This window comes from Lepus europaeus, chromosome 2 (assembly GCF_033115175.1).
Source record: "Lepus europaeus isolate LE1 chromosome 2, mLepTim1.pri, whole genome shotgun sequence".
NCBI lineage: Eukaryota > Metazoa > Chordata > Mammalia > Lagomorpha > Leporidae > Lepus > Lepus europaeus.
In genome coordinates this window covers 78,586,944-78,608,194 of record NC_084828.1, presented here as the reverse complement: position 1 = coordinate 78,608,194, position 21,251 = coordinate 78,586,944, and the positions used below count along the sequence as shown (strand labels likewise).

Genomic DNA, 21,251 nt, shown 5'->3' with positions numbered 1-21,251 from the left:
GCTACAATGGTTGGGGCTGACATGTCAGAAACCAGGAGCCCAGAGCTCCATCCAGATCTTCCACGTGGGTGGCAGGGACTCCAGTATCTGGGCTATTGTCTGCTTTCCCAGGCTTATTAGCAGGGAGCTGGATCAGAAATGGAGTATCAAGGTTTTAAATTGGTAGTCCAATGTGGGCTGTCAGTGTGGCAAGCAGCAGCTTAACCTGTTTTTTTGTGGGACATATGTTGGGAAGCTTGGAGATTTTTTTTTTCTTAAAGATTTATTTTACTTGAAAGGCAGAGAGAGAGAGAGGCAGAGAGAGAGTCTTCCATCTGCTGGTTCACTCTACACTGATCCGAAGCCAGGAGCTTCTTCTGGGTCTCCCACGTGGGTACAGGGTCCCAAGGACTTGGACCATCTTCTACTGCTTTCCCAGACCATAGCAGAGAGCCAGATCGGAAGTGGAGCAGCCAGGTCTCGACTGGCACCCATATGGGATGCTCTGTTACCTTTCTAACAATTAGGGATGTTGTAGCATTGGAGAAAAAACTGTCCCTCTTTATCTTCAAACACCAGTGATCTAGAGCTAAATGCTCTGATGCCAGAATGCGGCCCCAAAGCTTATATGTTTTAAAACTATTAAATCATTACATTTTGTATGTAAATATCTTTTTTTTATAAAGATTTATTTATTTGAAAGAGTTACACAGAGGAGTGGCAGAGAGAGACAGGGAGAGAGGTCTTCCATCCACTGGTTTACTCCCCAAATGGCCGCAGCGGCTGGAGCTGTGCCAATCCAAAGCCAGGAGCCAGGAGCTTCTTCCAGGTCTTTCACGTGGGTACTGAGGCCCAAGGACTTGGGCCATCTTCTACTGCATTCCCAGACCATAGCAGAGAGCTAAATCGGAAGAGGAGCAGCTGGGATTAGGTGCTTCAGGCCAGGGCGTTAACCCTGATATATGTAAATATCTTAAAAGTGGAAAGAACTACACTCTACTAGGGCACAGAAAAGAAGTAATATTTTTTTATTTTCAAGATGAGGTGCACACTTTTTTCAGAATTGTATTATAAACATGTTCGAACACTACAAAAAGTTTGAAGAACTCTGCAGTGAACATTCATGTACCCATCATCTGGATTCTACATATCCATCTGTCCATCTCTTGATCCATGCACCCACTTTTCCTTTTTCTTGATGCATTTCAGAGGAAGTTGTAAATGTTTGTGTACTTTACCTTTAAACATGTCAGCAAGCATCATTAACTAGAGTTCAATATTTGCTTACTATTTGTGGGGAGTAATATTTACATACAGTGAAGCATACACATCTTTAAGTATATCATTCCATGAGTTCACATTTACATACACCTGTCAGCAAACCTTTGTCAACATACAGAATAATGCCTTCACCTCCAAAGATTCCTCACATCCCTTCCTAGTGAATCTCTGCCCCATTCTCCTTCCCCTCACTGCCAACTACTGTTCTGTTGTTTTAAATTCCATACAGCTGTTTATTTTTAAAGTGTTTTAAATTTTTAATTTAAATTTAATTTTTAATTTAAATTTAAATTAAAGTGTTTTAAATTTGTAATTATTTATCCATTATTAAAATTTAGCACTCCACAAAAACATCTTATTCCCAAAATGAAATAAAACCCAGAAAACAATAGTTAAAATAAAATTCCTAGAATTTCATTCAATAAGAGTGTACTGGGTACTCTGTCAGTCTGCTAAGACTGACTTAACAAAATGCCACATACGTGGCTTAAACAATAGACATTTGTTGTTTCACAGTTCCAGAGGCTAGAAGTCTGTCATCAGGGTACTGTCAGGGCTGATTTCTGGTGAGAGAGCCACATTCTCATGTGTTCTCATGTGATGTCGTTTCTGTGTGAGGAGGGAAAGGGATCCTGGTGTCTCTTCCTCTCAAGAGGAAACCAATTCTGCCAGATTAGGTAGCCACCCTTATGACCTCTGGTTAACTTTTATAACCTCCATAAAGTCCTTATCTCCAGATACAGTCATGTTAGGGGTTAGGGCTTCAACCTGAATTTTTTTTGGGGGGGACATAGTTCAGTCCATGACAGATGTCTACTAGCCATCAAGTACTTGGAAACCCAGTGGACAGCAAATAAAGTAAGAAACTTAATCCAAGTTAGGGGTATAAAACATAGCAGTAAGAATTCAAAGAGAAATACATTAAGAGATGGTAATTGAATTGGGCCTTATGTGGACAGGACCAGGGGAATTCTATGTAGAGGCCATAGTATGTAAGCAAAAAATAAATAAATAAAATAAAATAAAATAAAGGATTAAAACCGGAATTTGGGAGACCTCGAATGCTAAGTGTGAGGTTAGTCATTTCTGAGTAAAGGCGCTGAGATGATGCAAGAGATGCTTTAGGAAGATTCAGCACTGCTGCCTCTGGCCTTGCTCAGGCCCTGTCGTTTGTAATTAGTTTTACAGCAGGCCTCCCTGTGTTCACTCACTCTGTTCTCTAATGCAAGCCCTCCTTCAGTTTAGTCTCTGTAATACTGTGGCTTCATATTTTCTGAATTTTGGCATCTCAACCATTTTTAGGCTCAGATAATTCACCCCAAACTACTTAAAGTGGCATACATGACCTTTAAAATCTGGTCCCAGCGTGCCTCCCCCAGTCCTGTTTCTTACCACCATGCTTGTAAGTCTCTCTACCTCTCACCACTCCAGCGTGCACCTCAACTTCACCATCCAGCCACTCGGACCTGTTTGTTCCTGAACACATCATACTGCTTTTTGTTTTTGTGTTTTTTCCACTTGTTGCCACTCTGAAATCCCTTCCTCCTAACCCTATCTGATACAAAATCAACTAAGTGTTCCTTCCCAGGATGTGTAAATCTTAGTATTTCTATTAAGACTATTCCTTTGTTTATACAGAATTGCTTTTCAGACATAATTAGATACAGACTGGATAGATAATTTTCTAGCATCAGTGATAGGGGTTTTTGTTTGTTTGTTTTTAACATACAAAGCTGCTGATTGTTCCTGTCCCTGAGGGTGCTGACTGTCTAGGTCCCTGGTGGTTGTGAGCAAGTCTGTGTCCAGCCTGGGGAGAGCACAGTGTGAATGTTGCTGTAAAGATAGGGTTTGTTGGGCAGAAGAATGCAATCTGCTTCTGTGTATCTTCAGGCAGAAGGGAGAAGGAAGCTTCAAGGAGCTGCAGGTCATTCCTCAGAGAAGAGTGTGTTTTAGTCATGTAACAGCCCTTTCTCATCTCGTGTCTCTCCTAAAAATTAACCAGAGAAATAAGCATTTACCTGAGGATTAATCTTAGCAATAAACTGTGGTATAACTGTAGGGGTGAAGGAAGGTTTTCTCTGCTCCACCTCACTACCAAATATGGACACTCCTTCCGGATCTAAATTGCCTCCCAAGAGGATGAGAGTTCCTCCCTGCAATTAGAGATTAGACGTAAAATTCCATTCTAAGAAAAGTGCCTGAATCATTTTATAGAATTAGCCTAAAATTACTTTTTCCCATCTGGAAACTGATTAGAGTTCCAGGTCCTACACAAAGATGTAGCCATCAGAGAACCAGTGAACCGTGTGTATTTTTATATTATCTCTGTGGACATCTGTTGCAGTAATTTATTGTATAAAATATCTGTTATGGGTGTCTTCTGTTTTCTTGGTGAATTTGTGTGTGTGTGTGTGTGTGTGAGAGAAGATGCCTTTGGGTCTAGGAATCAGGTAGTCTGTAATTCCTTCTGCATGATACACACAGTTCAGCAGGAGTGCTTTTGTGCCTGTGTTCACCTTCATTTGCTCTGAAAGCTGCCCAGCCTTTCCCCTAACCCTCTTGGAGATGTCTTAAGAGCTCTGGCACTTTTTCTACTGCAAAGAAATATGAACCTGGGAAAGTATTTTGTAGTTCTTTTCCTTCTTCTTTTCTAATTTTAAAGAAATCCCTTCTTGCATCTTACCCCTCACCCTTATCCTTTATCTTTTCTGTGACATTTAAAAATAGTTTGCAATTCTCGGCAATCCTTAAACAATGACCTTACCTTAGCAAATTATCATCATGCTTTCTAGAATATAGCACCATCTAATAAAATTTTCTGTGTTGGTAGAAATTAAATTTTGTTCACTTTTACTTAGTTTTTATAGAGGATGTGTTTGTTTATTTGAAAGGAGAACAGAGAGAGAGAGAGAGATCTTTCATCTGCTAGTTCACTTCCCCAAATGGCTAAAACAGCCAGTGCTGGGCCCAGGCTGAAGCCAGGAGCTAGGAACTCCATCCTGGCCTCCCACATGGGTAGCTGAGGCTGAGACACTTGAACCATCTTTTGCTGCCTTCCCAGGTGCATTAGCAGGAAGCTGGATCAGAAGCTGTGTGACTGAAACTTGAACCAGCACTCTGATATGGAATGCCAGCCCTGTTAAGTTGTATTTTAATTTGAATAACCTTAGAAATAAAGAATAATTAAGAAAAAAAAATAACCTGACATAACCAATGTCTGCTATATTGAAAGCCAAGCTCCGGATCAAATAGAGTCATACACTGCATGACTAAGGGTGCAGCCTAAGAAGTGCGCCATTAGGCGATTTCCCTATTGTGTAAGCAGAGACTGTGTTTATGCAAACTGAGATGGCTATAGTGTCACTAAGTAATATAGTCTCATGGGACCACCTTGTGAAATGCAGCCCATTGTTGACCAATATGTCATTATGCAGTGCATGGCTATATTTAATAATCCGCATTTCTAAGATTATAAAATTGATTGATTATCTAGTTAATGCAGATAAATTCCTATTGCTGTATCAGAGGGGAATTTGCCTATACTGATTAACATATGCCAGTATTCAAACTAAGAACTGGTTAAAGTTCAGTCAATAAAAAAACTCTGAAATGTCAGGCTGTGTAACCTCTCACCTGAATTGCTGCATCAGTCTCCTAACTGATCTCTTTTTTTTTTTTTTTTTAAGATTTATTTATTTGAAAGTCAGAGTTACACAGAGAGAGGAGAGGCAGAGAGAGAGAGAGAAATAGGTCTTCCATCCGCTGAGTCACTCCCCAATTGGCCGCAACGGCCCGAGCTGTGCCGATCCAGAGCCAGGAGCTTCTTTCAGGTTTCCCACATGGGTTCAGAGGCCCAAGGACTTGGGCCATCCTCCACTGCTTTCCCAGGCCATGGCAGAGAGCTGGACAGGAAGTGGAGGAGCCGGGACTCGAACTGGTGCCCATATGGAATGCCGGCGCTTCAGGCCAGGGCGTTAACCAGCTGCGCCACAGTGCTGGCCCCCTAACTGATCTCTTGACATCTACTCTTGTTCCTGTCCAGTTCATTTTCCACACTTTAACCTCAGCAATCACCTCAGAAGACAAATCTGAGCATACAATCCCTACCATACTTAAAAAACTTCATTGGTTCCCTGTGGCTCTCAGAAAAGACTAAAATCCTGTATCATGGTCTGTAATGGTGGGCCTCATCTTAGACCGTGTTTTGTTTTTTGTTGTTTTAAGATTATTTATTTATTTGAGAGGCAGAGTTACAGAAAAAGGGAGAGAGACAGAGAGCCTCTATCCGCTGGTTCACTCCCCAGGTGACCCCAATAGCTGGATCTGGGCTGATCCAAAGCCAGGAGCTTCTTCTGGGTCTTCCATGCAGGTACAGGGACCCAAGCATTTGGGCCAACTTCCACTGCTTTCCCAGGCCATTAGTAGAGAGCTGGATCAGAAGTGGAGCAGCTGGGACTCTTAACTGGCACCCATATAGGATGCTGGCACTGTAGGTGGAAACTTAACCTACTACACCATAGCGCTGGCCACAGATCATGTTTTCTATTACTTTCTGTACTTAAGTTACATAAACTTCTTAGGCCATTAAACACTTGATTTAAATAATTCTCATCAAGGTCACCTGTGATTTCTATTCCATAACTCTAAAAACTAATTTCTGCCCTTTAAATAACATCAATTCTGTAATATAACTCTAGCCCTGATCGGTGTCAGACACTTATATTTAATTTTCTACTCAAATTTTTTTTTTTTTTTTTTGGACAGGCAGAGTGGACAGTGAGACAGAGAGAGAGAGAGACAGAGAGAAAGGTCTTCCTTTGCCGTTGGTTCACCCTCCAATGGCCACTGTGGCCGGCGCGCTGCGGCAGGCACACCACGCTGATCCGAAGCCAGGAGCCAGGTGCTTCTCCTGGTCTCCCATGTGGGTGCAGGGCCCAAGGACTTGGGCCATCTTCCACTGCACTCCCGGGCCATAGCAGATAGCAGAGAGCTGGCCTGGAAGAGGGGCAACCAGGACAGAATCCGGCACCCCGACCGAGACTAGAACTTGGTGTGCTGGCGCCGCTAGGCGGAGGATTAGCCTGTTGAGCCATGGCGCTGGCTCTACTCAACTTTTCTACTTAGATATCTAATAGACAACTCAAACTTAAATCCAAGACAGAACTTTAAAAAAAAAAAAAGCCCTCTTAGGTCTGGCATTGGGACATAGTGGGTAAATGCTGGTATCCCATGTGGGCATTGCTTTATGTCCTAGCTGCTCCACTTCCAATCCAGCTCTCTGCTAATGCACCTGAGAAAGCAGCAGAAGGTGGCCCAGATGTTTGGGCCCTTGCATCCACGTGGGACATCCGATGAGTTCCTGGCTTTTGGCTTTGGCCTTTCCCACCTCTCGCCATTGTAGCCATCTGAGGAGTAAACCAGCAGATGGAAGATTGATCTCTCTCTGACTTTCAACTAAATAAATAAACCTTTTTATAAATGCTTTTATTCTAGAAAATTTCAATTATATGCAGGAGAGAGAATACCACCAATCCGTACATACCTATCCCTCAACTCCAACAATCAGTTCCCACACTTGTTTTCATCTATACAATCACTTAAAATCACTCCCATTGTAAATTGAAAATGTGTTTTTTTAGATTTATTTATTTACTTGAAAGTCAGAGTTACACAGAGAGAAAAGGAGAGGTAGAGAGAGGTCTTCCATCTGCTGGTTCACTCCCCAATTCACCACAACAGCCAGAGCTGCACCAATCTGAAGCCAGGAGCCAGGAGCTTCTTCTGGATCTCCCACACAGATGCAGGGGCCCAAAGATTTGGGCCATCTTCCACTGCTTTTCCAGGCCATAGCAGAGAGCTAGATCGGAAGTGGAGCAGCCAGGACTCAAACCGGTGCTCATATGGGATGCTGGCTCTGCAAGCAGCTGCTCTACTCACCAGGCCACAGTACCAGCCCCAGCATCTAATACACTTAAGCTGCTGAACATCGTAGCTTAGCAAGATAATATAATGTAGAGTATAGGTTGGTTTACTTTCATGATCACCTGACTAGTAGCTGCCAAGCATCACGAGACAGTGTTGTTCCACATATAGCTACTAGAAGAGATTAGAATCCAAAGTATGGTTTCTTCTCAATGTGTATTACTTTGGCACCATTGTAAAGTACAAAAGTTTAAATCAAGCCATCACAAATTGGGATACATCTGTATCCTATTACCGCACATCCTACTCTAGCCATAATATTTAAAACACATCACAGACCGAACATCATATATTTCTAAGTATATTTAAAGATTATAATTTTAACACAATACCACTATCATATATAAATAACAGGAACCTATAATATCATTAAAGAGTCTGAGTTGGAATGTGACTCTTTTTTTTAGAAGGTTTCTTTTTTTTTTTTCTTTTTTCTTTTCTTTTTGACAGGCAGAGTGGATAGTGAGAGAGAGAGACAGAGAGAAAGGTCTTCCTTTTTGCCGTTGGTTCACCCCCCAATGGCCGCTGCAGCCGGCGCATCTCGCTGATCCGAAGCCAGGAGCCAGGTGCCTCTCCTGGTCTCCCATGAGGGTGCAGGGCCCAAGGACTTGGGCCATCCTCCACTGCCTTCCCGGGCCATAGCAGAGAGCTGGCCTGGAAGAGGGGCAACCGGGATAGAATCCGGCGCCCCAACCAGGACTAGAACCCGGTGTGCCGGCGCCTCAAGGTGGATTAGCCTGTTAAGCCACAGCGCCGGCCTTTTTTTTTTTTTTTTTTTTTAAGATTTATTTGTTTATTTGAAGTCAGAGTTACACAGAGAGGAGAGGCAGAGAGAGAGAGAGAGGGAGGGAGAGAGGTCTTCCATCCGCTGGTTCACTCCACAACTGGACGCAACAGCTGGAGCTGTGCCGATCCGAAGCCAGGAGCCTCCGCCAGGTCTCCCACACAGGTGCAGGGGCCCAAGGACTTAGGCCATCTTCCACTGCCCTCCCAGGGCAGAGCTGTCTCCACCTTCAGGACTTTTGTTGTTTGAAACAAGTATCTTTTTGGTTTTATTCACGACTGTAGCTCTGCTGTTTAGAATGGCATGACTCATACTGGACATTGTAAATATTAATGAAAAGTGAGTTAATTAATAAGCAAACTTAGTGGTACTCTAACTGCCGCATTATTTAGAGAAAAAAAAACTTCTGAGGGTTTTCACAGCCGAGGAAAACTATTCAAAAGGTGCTAAGTCAACCTTGGCCTCAGAAAATCAGTACACTTTAGAGAGGGAAGGGAAGGTTTAGAAAAAGGATTTTAAAGGAGGCTTTTCCTGCCATGGGCATGTTAGAGGAGGTAAAGTTGGCAAGGTGGGTTCCCGTCTGCTGCTTACCTACTTTTTTTTATTTGTTTCTGACTTTCTGAGTTCTACTACCATTTGTGTGGAATTTACAACTTATGAGCATTATATGTCTTCCATTATATATAGCATATGTGTGATGAATATATTGAAATTACCCCTTAAAAATTCCAGTTTATGGGAAACACTGCCAACAAAAATAGATGTAGGAAGAAGAGGTAAGATAATGAACTTGGTTTTGGATCTTCAATTTGCCTATTCTAAATTGTGGGCCTTCTATAACCTATTTTGTTTCTGGATTAAGATCTGGAAAGGGCCATTAAACTCACTAAAAATTAATGGAATGATAGGAATAGAATCTAAACTGCAAATTTACATTGAATGAGTTAAGTAATTATTATAATTAAAAGTAACCTCAATGTTGTTAATGAGGAAGCAGTCAAATAAATTGTGGTACCTCCACAGAGTGAAATATTTATGCAGCCATTAAAAGTTTATTCAGGGGCTGACACTATGGTGCAGTGGGTTAAAGCCCTGGCCTGCAGCACAGGCATCCCATTTGGGCACTGGTTTGAGTTCTGGCTGCTCCACTTCCAATCTAGCTTCCTGCTAACGTGCCTGGGAAAGTGGTGGAGGATGGCCCAAGTGCCTGGGCCCCTGCACCCATGTGGGAGACCCAGAAGAAGCTCCTGGCTTCTGATTGGCTCAGCTCAGCTTTGGCCGTTGTGGCCATTTGGGAAGTGACCCAGCAGATAGAAGCCTCTCTCTGTCTCTGTCTCTCTGTCTCTCTAGCTCTCTCTCTAACTATGCCTGTAACAAATATAAAGTATATTCAAGGGGCTGACGTGGTACAGTGGGTTAAGTCACAGCTTATGAAGCTGTCATCCCATATCGGAGTGCTGGTTCGACTCCTAACTGCTGTGTTTCTGACTCAGCTCCCTGCTAGTGAACCTGAGAAATCAGTGGATAATGACTCAAGTGCTTGGGCCCCTGCTAACGTATGTGGAGACCCAGAAGGAGTTCCAGGTTCTGACCTTACCTGGCCAATCCCTGGCCATTGGGGCCATTTAGGGAGTGCACTATGGATAGAAGATCTGTCTTTCTCTATGCCTTTGCCTTTCTTTATCTTTCTTTCTTCTTCCTTCCTCTTTCTTTTTCTTTCCTTCTCTCTTTCTCTTTCTTTCTTTCCCTCCCTCCCTCCCTCCCTCCCTCCCTCCCTCCCTCCCTCTCCCTCTCTCCCTCTCTCTTTCTTTCTTATTTTGAGATTTATTTATTTGAGAGAATGAGTTACAGACAGAGGGAGAGACAGAGAGAAAGGTCGTGCATCTGCTAGTTCACTCCCCAGATGGCCACAACGGCCAGAGCTGGGCTGATCTGAAGCCAGGAGCTTCATCTGGGTCTCCCATGTAGGTGCAGGGGCCCAAGCTCTTCGGTAATCTTCCACTGCTTTCCCAGGCCTTAAGGGGAGAGCTAGATCAGAAGAGAAGCAGCCAGGACATGAACCAAAACTCATGCAATGCTGCTGTCTCATGCGGAGACTTAGCCTGCCAGCCCCTGTCTCTGCCTTTCAAGTAAATTTTAAAAAATAAATAAATAAATCTTTTAAAAGTAGATTAAAATGGCTGGCGCCGCAGCTCAATAGGCTAATCCTCTGCCTGCGGCGCCGGCACACCAGGTTCTAGTCCCAGTCGGGGCACCGGATTCTGTCCCAGTTGCTCCTCTTCCAGTCCAGCTCTCTGCTATGGCCCGGGAAGGCAGTGGAGGATGGCCCAAATGCTTGGGCCCTGCACCCGCATGGGAGACCAGGAGAAGCACCTGGCTCCTGGCTTCGGATCAGTGCGGTGCGCCAGCCGCAGTGGCCACTGTGGGGCGAACCATCGGAAAAGGAAGACCTTTCTGTCTCTCCCACTGTCCACTCTGCCTGTCAAAAAAAAATAAATAAATAAAAAATAAATTTTTAAAAAGTAGATTAAAATAAAGCTATATTCAAAGCATTCATGATCTGTCATAAAGTAGGGCTTTAAAGTGTTAGTACATCAGTTTATAAAAATATTCAGACAGGCTGGCATTGTGGTGCAGTGGATTGAGCTGCTGCTTGTGACACCAGCATCGCATATGAACACCAGTTTGTGGGCCAACTGCTCCACTTCCAGTCATCTCCCTCCTAATGTGCCTGGGAAAGCTGCGGAGTGTTTAGGTCCCTGCCACCCATGTGGGAGATCCAGATGTAGTTCCAGGCTCCTGGCTTTGACCTGGTCCAACCCCAGCCTTGTGGCCATTTGGGGAGTGAACAAGCAAATGAAAGGTCTGTCTGTCTGTCTCTTTTCTCTCTCCCTCTCTCTCTCTCTAACTCAACCTTTCAAATAAATAAATAAATCTTTAAAACTATTCATGGATGTAGAAAAACAACTAGAGATGTTAATAATTAACTATGATTATTTCTAATTTTTCTAAAATGAAGGTAGTATTTTTATTAAATGTTTTAACAAATTGAAGGGTAAAGAACTGAAAGTGTTGGTTTCAGTCTGGCAAAGGAAAGTAGCAGGATGGCATGTTTAGGTAAATTAAGAATCCAGCAAAGTTGCTTTAAGAAGTATTAATATGTGGGCCAGCACTGTGGCGTAGCAGGTTAAGCCACCACCTGCAGTGCTGGCATCCCGTATGAGCATCAGATCAAGTCCCTCCTGCTCCACTTCTGATCCAGCTCCTAACTAATGTGTCTGGGAAAGCAGCGGAGAATGGCCCAAGTCTTTGGGCCCCTGCATCCGTGTGGTAGACTTAAAGGAATCTCCTGGCTCCTGACTTCAGATTGGCTCAGCTCCAGCCATTGCGGGAGTGAACCAGTGGTTGGAAGATCTCTCTCCCTCTCTGTAGCTGTGTCTTTCAAATAAATGGATAAATCTTTTTTTAAAAAGTATTAGTATTGGATGATAACTCAATTTTTAAAAAGATTTATTTATTTGAAAGGCAAAGTGACAGAGTGAGACAGAATAAAGTCTTCCATCCACTAGTTAGTTCACTCCTAGATGACAGCCTTGGCCAGAACTAAGCCAGGCCAAAGCAAGGAGCCAGAAACTCTATCTAGGTGGCAGAGCTCCAAGCTGTTAGCCCATCTTCCACTGCTTTCCCAGGCCTGTTAGCAGGAAGCTGGATTGGAAGCAGAGCAGCTGGGACTCAAACTGGCACTTCAGTGTAGAGTGTAGAGGTGGTAGCTTAACCTGCTCTTAGCACAATGCTGGTCACAAATGTTTTTAAAAATAAGTATATTTCTAGTATTTAATTTTGTGTGCTTGATGAATTTTCAGTGATATTTTGGGGGTATGCTTATAAGTTTAAGAAACAGTTTAAAAAGAGAGAGAGAATGCTGTTAGAAACTTCTCCCAGAGTCTGTGATAACTGAAGACAGATTAGCTGATATGCAGCCTTTCTCTAGTGACAAGTGGAAAAGAAGCGCCCTGATCACAGTGTGGGGAGAAGGATCTACAATACCCCTCAGTGTTTGTAAGTTCCCTGCCATTTTGGTTGGGTTTTATGAGAGCCAGAGGCTTTTTGATAGGGGGAATATCCTTGGGAGATGGGCACTAGGGTTACTGTGAAAAAGGTAAAACTAATTCCTGCTTGTTCTGTACATAAGAGAACCATAAAAAGATTTTATTTATTCCCTAAAGCATGTTTTGATTTACTTATTTTTGTCACAAAATAATGTACAATTATAATAAAAACTAAAAGCCTAAGAAGGTATATATTAGTATCTGCAAGTTAACTAATAGTTTCCTTTATATCTTTCTAGAAGTTTTCTACTTGTTACCACATTTCACAATGATAGGTAAAGCGGGAATGTGCTGGATTGTTGTGGAGAATGTGTGGGCATCAAGTTGAGTAGAACCCTTTTTGAATATGTGCTAGGGATGGGAAGAGCATATTTGCTAAGCACCATACAGCTAATTGGTTTTAAGCATGTGTAAGAAGATCTTAACCCTTAGGACACTCACAGTTGAGTCAAGGAGACAGAGTTGGTGTCCTCTGTTAGAATTACGATTGGATTGCCTACCTGTGCTCATAATAAATGGTTTCTTAAGGCTGTGCTATATTTGGCTTGGTTTCCCTACTCCTAACTTAAATGGTTGTAAAATACCCTAGGACCTTATTATTTGTTTAAATACTTTTTAATCACTTAACTTTCCATTCAAGTTATATTCTTTTATTTTAAATATATATAGGAATTACTCAAGGTGATGAGGACAATTGATGACAGAATAGTACATGAATTAAACACTACGGTTCCAACAGCTTCCTTTGCAGGGAAAATTGATGCCAGCCAAACCTGTAAACAACTTTATGAGTCTGTAAGTTACTCTTTTGAGTCTTTCATGCTTTTTTTATGCCTTTCTTTACAGGCAAACTAAATCTAATGACATTATTGTGAATAAAAAATACCGTCTTCCTGTTTCTTTGTTCACTCCTGAGAATATTTAGCAGTTTTATCTGGGTTCTATAAACTAAACACAATGTGTGATCTTTATGTACAAATCTGTGAAGATACAGTTCCACAGAATGGGAGCAGTTGGTTTTTGTCTTTTCATATTCAGCCTTTTAAAGAGGCCTTGGGCACAAAGGAATGAAGGTTAAAGTGAAACAGTAAAACCGTTATAAGACCAGGATTTTGAATGGCTCAATCCTAAGAAGCGAACAGCTAATATAATATAAAGAAGAATTAAAATCCTTCATACTTTTATGCTCATCTTTGTTCCCTCGCTTATTAGGGCAAGGAATAGAAGTATCTGGTAGTTGGGAGAAAAGGAAAACTTCAGATAAATTGCCCTTTCCTGAGGCTTTGGTTTCCCAAGCACATATTTTTCCATTGCCTCCCTTTGTTTCTGTTTTAATTTCCAAAAGCAGAATGGTACAGCTAAATATTTTTATAGTTTATTTACATATATCCTTTCATTAACTTGGAAACTAAAGTTCAAATGACACATGCTATTTTTTTTTCTTTTTTTTTTATTTTTGACAGGCAGAGTGGACAGTGAGAGAGAGAGAGAGACAGAGAAGAAAGGTCTTCCTTTGCCGTTGGTTCACCCTCTAATGGCCGCCGCGGTAGCGCGCTGCGGCCGGCGCACCGCGCTGATCCGATGGCAGGAGCCAGGTGCTTCTCCTGGTCTCCCATGGGGTGCAGGGCCCAAGGACTTGGGCCATCCTCCACTGCACTCCCTGGCCACAGCAGAGAGCTGGCCTGGAAGAGGGGCAACCGGGACAGGATCGGTGCCCCGACCGGGACTAGAACCCGGTGTGCCGGCGCCGCAAGGCGGAGGATTAGCCTGTTGAGCCACGGCGCCGGCCGACACATGCTATTTTAAATTCTACTACAAGGTTACATTTGAAGGTCCTGAAAACCTAAAGTACATTTCTCAACTCTGGGGAAAAAATTAGTCTTGGATAAGCTTATTTATGTCAATTAAATTCAGAGCATTAACTCTTGGTATATTTGTTCCGCTTATATAAAAGTATGTTATTTTATTGAGAGACCAGGTAAGTCTTGTGGCTCAGAATTTGCAAGCTGTGGAATTCAATGAGTAGAATCTCACAACTGAGATTCACAGCTGAGATATGTTCAGTTCCTGATTGACTGTGAGATTGTTTGACAGTTCTCTTATTTGTTTCCTTTTACAATCTTCCTATAAACCTAGAGGTTTATAGTGTAGTGATTAACAGCATGAATTCCAGATATAGATTAAATCCTACCTTTGCTACTTCCTTACTATAAAATAGTAAGATAATAGTACCTAGATCATAGGTTTGTAAGAGGATTGCTATATAAGATTTTTATTATAAAATGGTTACCATATAGTATTCTACAAATAAATGTTTGCTACTGCTGTTGTTATTTCTTATCCCCTTGTTGAACCAGTATAACCTTGCATATTAAATATGGAACCTTTCTGTCTTGGTTATATTTGTGTACATATTTTCGTTTCTCTCTGTATCCTAGAAGGCAATATGAATATCATATAAAGTATAGTGGAATTCTGAACTGTCCAGATTGCTCATAGTTACCCTCATTTATGTTTGTTCCTGACCCAACTTCCTTCTATAGCTGATGAAGGAATTTTGTGTTCTGTAATGGTAGCACTTTTTCACGGGAGATGATCAGTAAAATTAGGAAATTTTAAAAATTCTGAATCTCAAAAATATACTTAATAAAAAAATTTGAATGAGATAATGAGATTCCCCCTAGTAGAACATATTCCCTTCACCCTATGACATTTTTCTTTTCTTTATTATTTTTTTAGAAGTTCTTCTCAAATCCAGCTCTATTAAGTGATGCCAGGCATTGCATTTCAGAACTTTGAGCTTTTTTTTTTTTTTTTTTTTTTTTTTTTGGACAGAGTTAGACAGTGAGAGAGAGAGAGAGACAGAGAGAAAGGTCTTCCTTTACCGTTGGTTCACCCCCCAAATGGCCGCTGCAGCCAGCGTGCTGCACTGATCCGAAGCCAGGAGCCAGGTGCTTCCTCCTGGTCTCCCATGTGGGTGCAGGGCCCAAGCACTTGGGCCATCCTCCACTGCCTTCCCGGGCCACAGCAGAGAGCTGGACTGGAAGAGGAGCAACCGGGACAGAATCTGGCACCCCAACTAGGACTAGAACCCAGAGTGCTGGCGCTGCAGGAGGAGGATTAACCAAGTGAGCCGCGGCGCCGGCCCCTATGACATTTTTCTAATTGTAGTTGACTATTAGTACTGAACAATAAAAGTCAATGGACTTGAAACAGCACTTTACCAATGCAAATTTTTTGGATGTCATCAAAATTTGGCTATGGTAATGGGAATATGTTTGAGTCATAACTATTATTCCTTGTGAATCAAAGTAGAAAATAGATGAGAACTGTTCTATTCAATTTCTCATGTTAAGATGGTGGTTATTAAAGAGTCGTTCCATCAGATGTCCTTGTTTACAATCAGCAAACACACAATGCATCCATTAATCTATGCTTCATATAGTTTATTTACATATATCCTTCATATATGCTTTCTTTATCAATACTTATAAGATTTTTTTTTAAGATTTATTTATTTATTTGAGAGGCAGAGGCAGAGAGAGGTCTTTCATCAGCAGGTTCACCCTCAAGATGGCCACTAAGGCCAGAGCTGTGCTGATCTGAAGCCAGGAGCCAGGAGCTTCCTCTGGGTCTCTCACAGAGGTGCATGGGCCCAAGCCCTCCCAGACCACAGCAGAGAGCTGGATTGGAAGTGGAGCAGCCAGGACTGAACTGGCGCCCACATGGGATGCTGACACTGCAGACAGCAGCTCTACCAGCTAAGCTGCAGTGCCGGCCCCACTTTAAGATCTTCAGAAAGGGATTTTGCATAAGTAAATGTAACATTCTTTGTCTTTATTATTACCAAGATTTTCTGTAGATTACTTAGTTTATAAGAACTTTCCCTTGCTGACAGCATGAGACTGCAAAACAATATAAAGGGACAAAAAAAAGAAAAGAAAAGAAAAAGAGAGAGGAAAAGTAGGAATAAATGGCCCAGAAGTGCGTGAGGGTGCATGTAGGATAAAGGAACCCATGGATGGAATAGTAGAGGGCTGTAAAGGACTGGGTACTGACAAGAAAAGCCCAGCTGAGAACACAGGAAGGGAAGAGCAGGAAAAGCTGGGAGCACATCGAGGGAGGGGGGAGACCACTGGACCTCAGACCTCCAGCCTCAGAGGTGCTTCCTTTTATGTGGTTTTAGGTGATTTAGTGCATTCAACACAATCTGCTCCATAGATGCAATTTTTAAAAATTATTTTAAGAAATATTAAATTTCTGTAGTCTCAAATAAGGACTTTTTAAAACTAAAATGTAATAAATTGGTGTGATTCCCCCCCCCCCCTTCCTTTGTTCTTCTAGTTGATGGCAGCTCATGCCAGTAGGGACAGAGTCATAAAAAATTGTATAGCCCAGACCTCAGAAGTAGTAAGAAACCTCCGAGAAGAAAGAGAAAAGAATTTGGATGATTTAACATTATTAAAGCAACTTAGAAAAGAACAGACAAAGGTAAGTTGAATAGAATTTACACTTCTCAGAGTTTTTCCAAATGAAGGCATTTTTAATATGCAAAACTTAGAATCAAGACATGGTTTTACTTTTTAGAAAATGACCGGTGGATGAGTGCTTCATTTTTAGTGAGCTTTGTTTTACTACATTTAGAGCTTAATTGGTAAATTACTACACATTTCATAAGCAGAGTTTAGCAGCTTTAGCTAAAAATAAGCTATAATCATTTTATTTCTATTCCCTTATTTGTTCCCCACTGTCAAAGGATCGGTGCAGACCAGCATCACATTAGAAATTCTAGGGAAATCATGCCTGTATCTACGTTTTGAGGCTTTACTTCAGAAGAAACATCTCAATACAGTTACAATTTGAAAATATTTACTTCTGGTTTCATTCTGTAGAAATCTGCTGAAATGTAATACAGGTTGTTTGACTTCTTCAACAATATTATCCTCTTCAACAGTAAAAACCATGGTACTATTTTAAAATAATCAGATGTACTAGTGCCTCATAATTTATTTCCCTACTGTGTAGAAGTTGCTGTGGCCTTTGGCTTTTTCTGGACACGCCTTTTTCCACTTCATCTCCCCTTCATGCCATGTTTTCACTTTTACAAAAGGGCAGATGTGTCAGAGGAAGCCTTATTTTCCCAAGTCAGCTGTAATGAGGGTAGGGTTCTGACATGGCAAAACTGTTTCAGCTCTTGTGATGTTTTTTTGTGTGTAATTTCAAACTTACTGTAAAGTTGCAAGAGCAGTACAAGGAACCCCCATGTAGCCTTTACCTCTGTCCCTTGCTCCTTACCTGGTGCCTGGCCTGATGGACAGTTTCTTCTCTTCCCCTCCCTCCTTCCCTTCATCCTCCCCCACCTTCCTCCTTCTCTTTCCCACACACCTCCATGCATAAACATTTTTTGTTCTGAGAGTGTGTTGAACACATTATACCCCTTTATCATTAAATAGGTTGATTATTCCTAGGAACAGGGTCCTTTTTCTCCCATGCCAGTGAAAAATTATCAGAATCAAGTTCCTATTTTAAGATGGTACAGCAGGTGACTGAATCCAGTGTGGGATAGAATCATGCTTTCAAATGAACACTTGTGAAGTTTGCCCTTTATTTACAAGCTGCTGCCAGACTTTGAAAAGGGGACCTTGTTGTCTCTCTGAGACTCTGGGAGAAAAGAGTAGCTCTGTTCCTTGTTGCTGCACACAGGTGAGTAGGCCGGGCTGCTACACTGTCTTCATCAGTGCCCCCAGTGGGTGTGTCTCACTGGGGAACAGGACTCAGCCTCTGTTATCGCTGCTTCCGGTCTGTATTCCTTAGCCATTCATTCTTCAGGCAGTGGTGACTCCTCATAGAAATCATGCTGAAAATTTCCTCTACCCAACCCTCAGTCTTCAGGCAGGCGGCCTACACATGATTTATGTAAAACTGATTAAGTGTGGGTAACCTTGAATTTTGTATTTCAACAGACTCTTGAAGGTGTTGACAAAGGCAACTTGGGGCAGGGCAGTTAAATAAGAAACTGAAAAATCACTATTTGCAATTAAGGTGAAAAAGTAAGTCAAACAGAGACAAGAGTAACTCCTGTTAGTGGAGAGCAAAGTTCAAAACTCTAAACCACTTGGTGTTTGGGAGTGATTGTGTCACGGTTTGCTCAGGCAGCCCTCAGATCTGCCCTTTTGCTCTAAGGCCAGAAAAAAAATCACCTGCAAGATGGGGTTGAGGAAACTGTCACTTGCTGAGTGACGTCTGGCTTGCTTTCTCACCCGATAATATGCAGTGATACAGGGTACCATGAGTAGTATGTAAGCAAGCAAGGAAACATGGGTTTGCTTTTTTTTTTTTTTCCCCGAGTTTGCTGTGAAGGTTATGGAATCAGAAACGGGAGCTCTTGTGTAGCGGGATTCGTGAACAAAGACAAGACACCAAGGCCAGGAAGCTGCCTTAAATTTTTATGCCAGCATAAGACTCAAAAAGACTGAGCCCTGAACAAAGAGGGGTATTTCCTTATATATATATAGTTTTAGCTTCTTTGTCTCCCTTATATGGCTACATAGGTACATTGGATTGGATATTCTAATAGCAGCCACAGGAATTGATACAGTTCTGCAAATGTATACATAATACTGATGATGTTTTTTCCCCACACACATAATGAGCTGTACTTCTGGCAAGGATTAATGCCATTGCTCTGTACTAGCAAACAGAACTTGAAATGATTACATACTAGCAGCTAATAGCTACAGTTGAAGCATTCTTAGGCAAGCAGTTAATGAACATGTTTCATTTCCAGGGTAATTTTCTTTTTCTCTGTCTGACCCTGGGGAAGCCTCTACCACACTTACAGATGTGTTTTGTATACCAGAAACAGACTCAGTGAAGCCAACTAACATTCTTAAAGTCACAAGCTAGTAAGTGGTAGAACTGAGTCTTTAATCCAGTTTTCCAACTCTGGACTCAGTTTCTTTACATCAGATTGTGACTAATAGTCAAATTCTGATTACTTCAGTGAGTTCGTTTTATTTATGTACAGAGATGCCACTCTAAAAATCCCAGTTCTTTACCTGAATCCTTCATTAGTTCCTGCCTTGCTGGAACTGTGTAACTGCTGTCACCCAGTTGAGCCTTAGGAAGAAGTTGACCCATATAAGACCCAGAGCCCCCAGAACAACCATGTTAGAGGTGAAGTTTGTTGCTGGCCTGATACTGGAAGTTGTCTGCAGTGTTCTAGAACAGGAAAAAACGTGGATTGCAAAGGTAGAAATAAATCCCAGCTACCTTGGTAGTTTTGTATCTTTCTAGTTAATTGCCCTACAACTTCTCCTTGGTAGTCTGTGAAAATTCTTGAGACTGAGGGACCTCTGAAAGACGGGGGTTTATTGAGCCATTACAGATGCTGAGGTCCTGGGGCGACGGTCCAGGAACCACCAGCAGTAAGGCCAGATGACAGTTGGAAAAATGCCTTTGGGGCCGACAGCTGAGAGTATTTTTATAAACTTTGGGAGGTAGAACAGCAACAACAAAACTAACTGGTTAACATCAGGTTACTTTTTCTATAAGGACTAAAACAAAGGAAACTGCATTATTGAAATTGGCCTGTTTGGGAAATTTGGTTGTTATCTCTGCTGATTTCTAGGAAGCTCAGCTAACAGTATAGTTCGTGTTTGGTGATAAGTGACTCCATTTTGGTATTTAGGCTGGTCTCTTTGGGCCTAGTGTAGGAGCTGAGCCCCAAACAGGCCTACTGTAATTTTTATTTAACACTGCCTTTTGCTTAACCACTAGTTAAGGCAAGGTTTTGGGAAGGAAGGACTCACTCTCTTCTATGTCAGTGCGTTCTCTTTTTGAACAGTTGTGATTGTTCAAAGATGTTGTTGTGTGAGAAAATCTGACCCTTATAACTTGTAAATACTGTTCCTTAATCTTCCCTCTGGAACATATAGGATAGGTATAAACCCTTCCCCTGCGACATTCCTTTAAACTTTTGAGAGCGGTTATGGTGACTACTGTCTTAGTAGCATGTAGTCACACCCTGTTCTTCAACTGAAGTTGCTGCTTCTGTGGCAGCCTGGCCAGGCTTTGACAGAGTAGGGAAGTTGTAATGACTTTTGGTCTTTATGGTTGATTAAAATCAGAAACTGAGTCTGCATTGCTGGGCTTCCTCAGACTTGTCCCTGTTCCACAGCACAGGATGGTGCAGGTCTGCCCTCCTTCCACAGTTCCACCACATGTGCCTGCCTGTGCTTCCACACTGGATCTGTCTCCAGAAGAGGAGTTTACCAGGAGCCATTAGATCATTACTGAATTCTTACTAGTGTTACATGAAAGTTTCTCACACCTTTTGCCTGAGCCATCCTCCTAACGGGTCAGGATCTCTGGCATAGGTGTGAGACTCACGGTTGCCCAGGTCTTATCTAGCTCTCTATCATCTTATTCCCAAATCTGCCCTCTCTTAACTTTGGCCTAAAAAAAAAAAAAAAAATCCTGATTTAACCTCTTGGCAGCCTCAACCTGCAGTTCCTGCTTTTTTCTCTAATTTTCCTGAATATTTCCACGCTCTCTTCCTTCTTTTCTTTCAAGGCTGTCTGACTTGATACAACAAAAGGAGTATTATGGGTACTGCTGTTTGGACCTACCAGTGGAATCGGTTCCTTTTTTGGTAGAGCGGTTAGGTTGGCAGTTACAAAGAAAGATAGGATACTCATGCCTTTTTAAATTACTTGGGACTTACGTATTTCCTTTGCCCTCTCCCTGTTTTCCTCTATATTCTTTTTTTTATAACTTTCTATCCAGTTAGATTGCCACCTCCTTGTCCTTCTATTCCTTTGTGCTGTCTTTCCAAATCTGGAATTGTGTGATCAAGTTCTAGAACTGGAATTTTGTATTCAAAGACATATTAATAATATAAATGCTTGGTAAGTCTTGCCAAATTACCTTCCATAGAAATTACAGCAACTTATAATTCTACTAAAAATTTGTTTAATGATATCTTTTCCTATATCATCAATAATAATAAATTTTATCAGATTTTTTTTCTGTGTTTCATTTTGTTATACGATTTTGTTTGCATTTTATACATGAATGACATTGAACATTTCAAAAAATATGTTTATTGGTCATTT

The 21,251-nt window shown here is 41.7% G+C and overlaps 1 protein-coding gene across 3 annotated transcripts in view; it reads left to right on the top strand.

Moving 5' to 3' along the window:
• MIX23 (mitochondrial matrix import factor 23) overlaps positions 1–21,251 on the top strand; it is a 29,103-nt gene that overhangs the window by 3,131 nt on the left and 4,721 nt on the right. For 2 of the 3 annotated variants that reach the window (XM_062208867.1, XM_062208868.1), the window contains exons 2-3: positions 12,805–12,930; positions 16,480–16,626. In XM_062208867.1, the coding sequence (XP_062064851.1) occupies positions 12,805–12,930; positions 16,480–16,626 (273 nt within the window). Of the gene's footprint in view, positions 1–12,388; positions 12,411–12,804; positions 12,931–16,479; positions 16,627–21,251 lie in introns of those variants that run through there. The other variant, XM_062208874.1, reaches the window with a different exon arrangement.